This window comes from Ursus arctos, unplaced genomic scaffold (genome assembly GCF_023065955.2).
Source record: "Ursus arctos isolate Adak ecotype North America unplaced genomic scaffold, UrsArc2.0 scaffold_14, whole genome shotgun sequence".
In the NCBI taxonomy this organism is placed as follows: Eukaryota; Metazoa; Chordata; class Mammalia; order Carnivora; family Ursidae; genus Ursus; species Ursus arctos.
The window spans coordinates 26,538,535-26,546,254 of NW_026622808.1; the positions used below are offsets into that span (position 1 = coordinate 26,538,535).

The 7,720-nt window shown below is 41.8% G+C and overlaps 1 protein-coding gene across 1 annotated transcript; it reads right to left on the reverse strand.

Moving 5' to 3' along the window:
- Positions 1–6,325: 6,325 nt before the first annotated feature.
- LOC113256518 (olfactory receptor 10H2-like) lies at positions 6,326–7,285 on the reverse strand. Its single transcript, XM_026500346.2, has one exon. The coding sequence runs from the start codon at positions 7,283–7,285 to the stop codon at positions 6,326–6,328; it is 960 nt and encodes a 319-aa protein (XP_026356131.1).
- Between the last annotated feature and the right edge of the window lie 435 nt (positions 7,286–7,720).

Below are 7,720 nucleotides of genomic sequence, written 5' to 3' on the forward strand. Positions count from 1 at the left end.
TGACCAGTTTGGGGGTGAGGAAATGGGACAGCTGAGCTGGGGATAATAACGACTCTCTCCATAGGACTGCTGTAGGGTTTCAGTGTGTGAAAATACTGAATAAGTATTTTTGGATGCATCTATAGGAGTTGGATGCATGCTTCAAATTTCGTTTTCTTCAATTTGTTTGCCCTGTCCTTGTATAGGAACTAGAGATCATCATCTCTTGTTCTTGACTCCATGTGCTGAAGTGCATCCCATTACCTCTGTAAAAGAGTGTGTTTTCTATCTATGGGCCAGAGGGGGGCATCGCATGGATGTGTTTGAGCACTCATATCAATGGTTTCTTGAATGGAGATGCAAAGGAAGACTTTACTTCCTCCAGCATAAGTATAAACAGAAATAAGCATAATAATGAACGCCACCAGCATCAGGGCTTTTCTTTTGGGCATTGTGTCCAGTGTTTTATAATTACTATTTAATATGAAAATGTAAAAAAAGTAAATAAACTCTTTGTCTCCATGATGGTAGTTAACTCTGTCTAGTTCCTTCTGTCTTTGTAGGTAATAGATCCTAAGGGAATATTTCTATACTGATCTGAGTTGAGTGAAGGATGTAAGAATATGAAGTGAAGAGAAAGAAGGACAAAGGGACTATGGAGGGAGTGAGAGTGGTGGAGGAGAGGGCTCAGTATTTGAATAAGAACACACAGAAAGTCGAAAGTGTGTTGCTATCTGACATCTTATGGAAATTATTTTCCCTTCTTCCCCACATTACTTTCAGTGAAACATCAAATTCTCATTCTTGTGTTTTACTTGAATCTATCTGGAGGATGTTTGGAGGGCACAGTAATATCTTAGGATGGCATAAAGAGAGATCAGGGTATGGGTACCCTCTTTATCGGATGAGAAATGTTGGTGGACGTCACTCATGAATGAAGGAGTCACATGCAACTTTAGATCTGTCTGAGTCCCATGCTGGGGTTGGGAATACCATATATCTGAACATCCAAGAAGAGGGCCTTTGGGTTTTTTTGGATTAATTAATTAGTTAATTAATTCATTATGATATGTTAGTCACCATACAGTGCATCATTAGGTTTTGATGTAGTGTTCCATGATTCATTGTTTGCGTATAACACCCAGTGCTCCATGCAGTACGTGCCCTCCTTAATACCTTCACCGGGCTAGCCCATCGCCCCACTCCCCTCCCCTCTAAAACCCTCAGTTTGTTTCCTGGAGTCCATAGTCTCTTGTGGTTCATTTCCCCCTCTGTTTACTCCCCCCTTCATTTTTCCCTTCCTTCTCCTAACAATCTCAAGAGGGCCTCTTGTTGGTGTAAGTTCATACCCAAAGCTGTGGCCAGATACATGGGCTGTAGGCAGGAGACATTTTATAATAATAAATGTACAAATGGCTAGCACATATGAGTACCTGTCATTTGCCAAATCTTGTGGTAAGGGTTTCCTGTGAACTCACTCTTCTAAGTCTCAAAGTAAATTATTATTTCTGCACATTTAGATATGACCCACATCTATTACTATTCACATTTTTGAAATGCAGAAAGTGATATTCTGGGAGATGCTTCGTCTCTAGCCACACTGCCCGGAAGTGGTGAAGCAGGAATCCATTATAATCTGCACTCAGTGCACCAAGTGCACTTGGTGATCAGGAATGCACCTCTCTCAGCACCTGCAGAGAGAAGTGTGGTTGTGACCAGGAGGGGAAGGCTGTCATTAGAAGGAATTGGTAACCTTCAGGGCTGGAGGGCAGGTGCAGCCCTAGGCACACACCCCTTTCACACAGCCAGAGAGAAACACTGACTCCAGAGGAGATGCTTTGTCACATCAGCACTGACAATGAGACCCTGGGGTTCCTTTTCACTGTTTTACAATTAGTGGTGCTAATGACTAATGCCACCTAAGATGTCCTTATCCAGAGCCTGTGACTATGTTCCCTTACCCAGAGCAAATGAGATGCAGTTAAGGATCTGAGACAGAGCGATGCCTCGGGTCATCCAGATGGGCTTGCTATAATTGCATGTGTCCTTCTAAAAGGGGGCAGGCAGGGTCAGACACACAGAGAAGTGGGGGATGTGACACTGGAAGGAAGGATTGGAGTAACTGAGGAGGGAACTTTGAGCCAAGGAATGCCTGCTGCCTCTGGAAGCTGGGAAAGAAGGAGACAGATTCTCCCCTGGATCCCCCAAAGAACGCAGCCCTGCTCACACCTTGACTCAAACCTGGTGATCCTGGTTTCGGCTTCTGGCCTCCAGCATAGAGGAGAACAGACGTGTGTGGTTTTAAATCACCAGGGTTATGTGCTTGTTACAGCGACCCTAGAAAACTGACTTGTGAAACGGTATCCTTCATTCTATTTGATTTATTTATGACAAAATGAGTTTCAAGCCAGATCCTTAGGCCATTCTTCTCTATGGAGAAGACTTAGGACGTTGATATCGCTCATGAGAAAGGCTGAGCATCCTTGGAAGTCCATCAGCAAAGGTGAAGGAGTCCCGATAGTCCAACTGCAGGATTTGCTCCTTGGCAGCAAGGGCCTTGGGGTGTGTTGTGAGGACACACGAGACCATGTAGCTGTAGGGTATCCAGCCCAGGGCCTGGGGAGCCCAGCCTCCGTGTGTACTTATGACTCTTCTATTTGCTGAGTCCTTCACTTCCATAGAATGTGTGGAAAGTTGCTAAGTTTTCCAGTAGGGGGAAAAAAGGTAAAACCACAGCTCTTGACACTCTTAGAGCATTTTGCAGCCTGCACATGGCAAGAGAGCTGGCTGTCTGTGCTTTGTTGTAGTTCTTATGAATTATTTTTGAATAACATGATTGCTGTACAGCAAACATTGGTACTCTATTCCCCCAACCCGTGAATCTCCGCATTAGATTGTAAGCTCCTCAGAGTCAGGGTCTCTGTCTTGCTTACCATTGTAGCCCTACTATGCTTGACACATAGTAGGTACTTAATAAATATTTGTTAATTGCCCGAAAAACTCAATTTAGTGAGTAAGTAATATTCTGGTGCAACTACAATATTATAGTATGCTATAATTGTATTGTTCCATTAGATAAAACAATATATATTAAATTATATATAGATTATATTATATACACTGTATTACATATGATAGTATATATAACATATAAGATACTGAATTAATATGTTACATATATTAATATGATATTAATATATAATACACAGTGTATATTTTATATATTATATGACATATACTATATACCAATATATAACTAATATAATTCCATAACATAATTATGGAATAATTATATTATATTATATTATATAATTATAAAACATAATTATATTATAATAGTGACATATAAAACATAATTATATATAATTATATAAACATGTATTTTATTACATATTGTTATTGGTAATTATTGATTAATTATAATGCATTTTATATAACATATAAAGTTGCTACATATAATATGTAATGTAATTTAATTATTATAAAATGCTGTGATAATATATAATTATTAACATAACATATAATCGATTACACAATATATATTTTTAATGTATGATTATATATTAATGTGATTACAATATGTAATATAATAACAATTTAATGAAATACAATACTACATAACATATAATATTACATTTTAATATCAATAGATATAAAGCGACTTATTATAGGAAGAAGTAAGGAACCAACCCAAAGCTGGTTTGGGCTTTTCTTGGAGCAGTGTTTTAAAACAACACAATTTTTTTTAACAGATTTTCATGCAGATAATTTGTAGAGTTTTGTATAAAAAGAAGAAAGCCACCATGTAATACTTACTAAGGCTTGCACACAGCTCAGAGTTGAAGCAAGCATACTGGGCATAGTGATGTGAGATGGGCATTATCCTTTCAAAGATGGAATGCCAACCAGCACCAGATGTTCCAATTCAAATTTTTTATTAGAGATCACAGTGTACAGTTTTTAAGGAAAGACTGGACTTGTTTTTTTCTTGAATTTTCCCTTCTTTCTTAGAAAAATAGCTGGAGGCACCTAAAAGCTCTGAAGTAGGACTCAACCCAGGTGTGGCTGAACACAGACCCTGATCTCCTTTCATTAGTGTTTGAGAGTAGTGGTCATAATAATTATTAATATTATTTTGAATCCTTACTATGCGCCAGGACCTGTGCTGAGCACTAGAGGTGAATGATCTTACGTAACCCGAGCAGCTCTGTGAAGCACAAACCATTACTATGAACACCATATTGCAGAGGGACTGGCCATGGTTGGGGGTGGGGAGGGACCCTTCCAGGAAGTCCTCCCAGGCAGGGCTCAGTAGAGACCCTGAGTCACGTCCACTGGGCTTTCATCCCTCCTTCCCCAGCAGGGATGGTTGCCATGTGTGGGTTACACCACAGCTCCATGTCTGAAGTCATCCTTAAGGGTTTCCCAGCCAATGGTAGTGGGAAACTCACAGGATCAAAATAAAGAGGGTGAGCTGTCAAAGAGATCACATGCTACTAACATTTGGCAAATTACCAACGCAAATAGACAATTCACCAGTAAAAGTTGGGTAATTAGGCATTGAACATTATAAACAACAACAAAAAGAACATTTTATCAAAAACCAATGTGTACTATACCTTAGCTAATTGAATTTAAATTTTTAAAAAGTTGGGTTTGATAAGTTCTTTAGAGACTTTGGATCTGATATGTCATTTGCAAATATCTTCTCCCATTCTGTTGGTTGTCTTTTGGTTTTGTTGACTGTTTCCTTGCTGTGAAAAAGCTTTTTATCTTGATGAAGACCCAATAGTTCATTTTTGCTCTTGCTTCCCTTGTTTTTGGCGATATGTCTAGGAAGAAGTTGTGTCAGCTGAGGTCGAAGAGGTTGCTGCCTTGTTCTCCTCAAGGATTTTGATGGATTCCTGTCTCACATTAAGGTCTTTCATCCATTTTGAGTCTATTTTTGTGTGTGGTGTAAGGAAATGGAACTAGAGGGTATTATGCTAAGCGAAATAAGTCAATCAGAGGAAGACAATTATCATATGATCTCACTGATATGTGGAATTTAAGAAACAAGGCAGAGGATCAAAAGGGAAGAGAGGAAAAAATAAAACAAGACGAAACCAGAGAGGGAGACAAACCATAAGAGACTCCTAATCTCAGGAAACAAACTGAGGGCTGCTGGAGTGGAGGGGGGTGGGAGGGATGGGGTGGCTGAGTGATGGACATTGGGGATAGTATGTGCTACGCTGTGTATTGTGTAAGACTCATGATTCACAGACCTGTACCCCTGAAACAAATAATACAGTGTATATGTTAATAATTTTTAAAAAGGAAATTTAAAAAAAAAAGGTCTGGTATCCAAGATCTCTAAAGAACTTGTCAAACTCAACACCCAAAAAACAAATAATCCAGTCAAGAAATGGGCAGAAGACATGAACACACACTTCTCCAAAGAAGACATCCAAATGGCCAACAGACACATGAAAAAAATGCTCCACATCACTTGCCATTAGGGAAATTCAAATCAAAACCACAATGAGATACCACCTCACACCTATTATAATAGCATTTGTGGTGTTGAATCACTACGCTGTACAATCGAAATTAATGTAACATCATGTGGCAACTTACTTCAAGTAAAAAAAATTTTTTTTATAAATTTTTTTCTTCTCATTTTATTTTTTAAGGTTTTTGCTTAAATTCCAGTTAGTTTTTTTTTTTTAAAGATTTTATTTATTTATTCGACGGAGAGAGAGACAGCCAGTGAGAGAAGGAACACAAGCAGGGGGAATGGGAGAGGAAGAAGCAGGCTCACAGCAGAAGAGCCCGATGTGGGGCTCGATCCCATCATGCCGGGATCACGCCCTGAGCCAAAGGCAGACGCCCAACTGTTGTGCCACCCAGGCGCCCCAAAGTAAAAAAAATTTTTAACATTATTTCCTGAAAAAAAAAACTGGTTTCTTAAGGCTGGTGGTTATAGGTGTTGGGGAAGAAATGGGCACTGAATGGGTAGAGGTTTCCTTTTTCGGTGACAAAAATTTTTCAAATTGATTGTGGTGATGACCACATAATTCTGAATATACTAGAGACCAACCGACTTGTGTACTTTAAATGGGTGAATTATATGGCATGTGGACCATATCTCAACAAAGCTGTTTGATTACAAATAAAACTGATTTCCAAGACACAACCAGGGAGGAAGAAGAAGAAAAGGTCACATTTATTGAGCACCTGTTACGTCATGGGTGTTGTCACACATCTTTTGACCAACCTTACTAGCTAGTCATTGTTAACCCCATTGTACAGATGAGGGTATGGTCATCCTTCTACCTTCTTCTAAAACCACCTTCACACTGGCCACTTAGATGCCAGAGGGATAGAGTTTGCTAAGGAAGGTCTTCTTCATGGCGGTCTTCAGCTCCTTATTCCTGAGACTGAAGATGATGGGACTGAGGAAGGGCGTGAGGACTGTGTAGGTGATGGCCATCAGGGTGTTGCTTTCCTGGGAGTGCAGACTCTTGGGCTTGAGGTAGATGATAGAGGCAAAGCCATAGTGCACAATGACCACAATGAGGTGGGATGCACAGGTGGAGAAGGCTTTGTGCCGGCCTTCAGCAGAGGGGATTTTCAAGATGGCAGCCCCAATTAAGGTGTAGGAGAGGAGGATGAGGAGAAAGCAGCCCAACAAGACAGTGATACATACCAGCCCCACACCCAGGGCCACCACTGGTACATCAGTTCCACAGGCCAGCTTCAAGAGAGGAGGCACATGACATAAAAAATGGTGGATCTCATTGGGTCCACAGAAGGTGAGGTGGAAAATGGCTGTGGCCACGACCAACCCTATGACTGAGCCACCAGCCCAGGACCAAGCCACCAAGCAGATGCAGGCACGTGGGCTCATGAACACGCTGTAGCGCAAGGGGTGGCAGATGGCCACATAGCGGTCGTAGCCCATGATGGTGAGCAGGAAAGAGTGGGTGAAGCCGAATGTGAAGGAGAAGAACATCTGGCTGGCACAGGCCCCAAAGGCGATGGTGCGCTGGGTGGAGAGCAGGTCAGCCAGCAGGCGGGGCGTGATGGCCAAGGTGTAGAGGATCTCGGAGATGGACAGGGTGCACAGGAAGAGGTACATGGGCGTGTGCAGGCCGCGCTCACTCTGGACAGTGACCATGATGAGCAGGTTCCCCAGCAGTGTGAACAGGTACATGAGCAGGAACAGCAGGAAGAAGATGGGCAGGAGATGTGGAGGGAAGGTGGAGAAGCCCACGAGGATGAATTCAGACACGGAGCTGTGGTTTAGACCCATAGTGGTGGCCATCCCTGGGTGGAGAGAGAGTGAAGGCTGCCTGGTGGGAAGGAGCTCTGGGTCTGTGCTGAGCCAGCCTGGGAGGACTTACCTGTTGGGGGGGGCCCTCGCCCTGGAGACCATGGCCAGTCCCTCTGCCATCCGCTGCCTATGATGACTGTCAGTGCTCTGCAGAGCTGTTTGGGGTTCACAGAAGATAGTGAGCCTCAATTGTGTAGTGCAAGCCCAGGTGCATAGTAAGAACACAATAAAAAGTAATACTGATAATAATAATTACAACTACTATTATTACTAGTATTGACTCCATGAACAATCACCTGGTTTCCCTGCCTTTGAACATGCTGGCCACTCCATGCTTCTCTACATCTCTGTGATTTCCAATCCTTCCTGAATTTTACATGCAAGCTACTCCCTAATTGCTCTCTTCAGCTGGAGGTCCCCTCTCCT

Excerpts from the sequence above, each read along its gene's own strand:
- LOC113256518 (XM_026500346.2), bottom strand. The coding sequence starts at position 7,285 with ATGGCCACCACTATGGGTCTAAACCACAGCTCCGTGTCTGAATTCATC.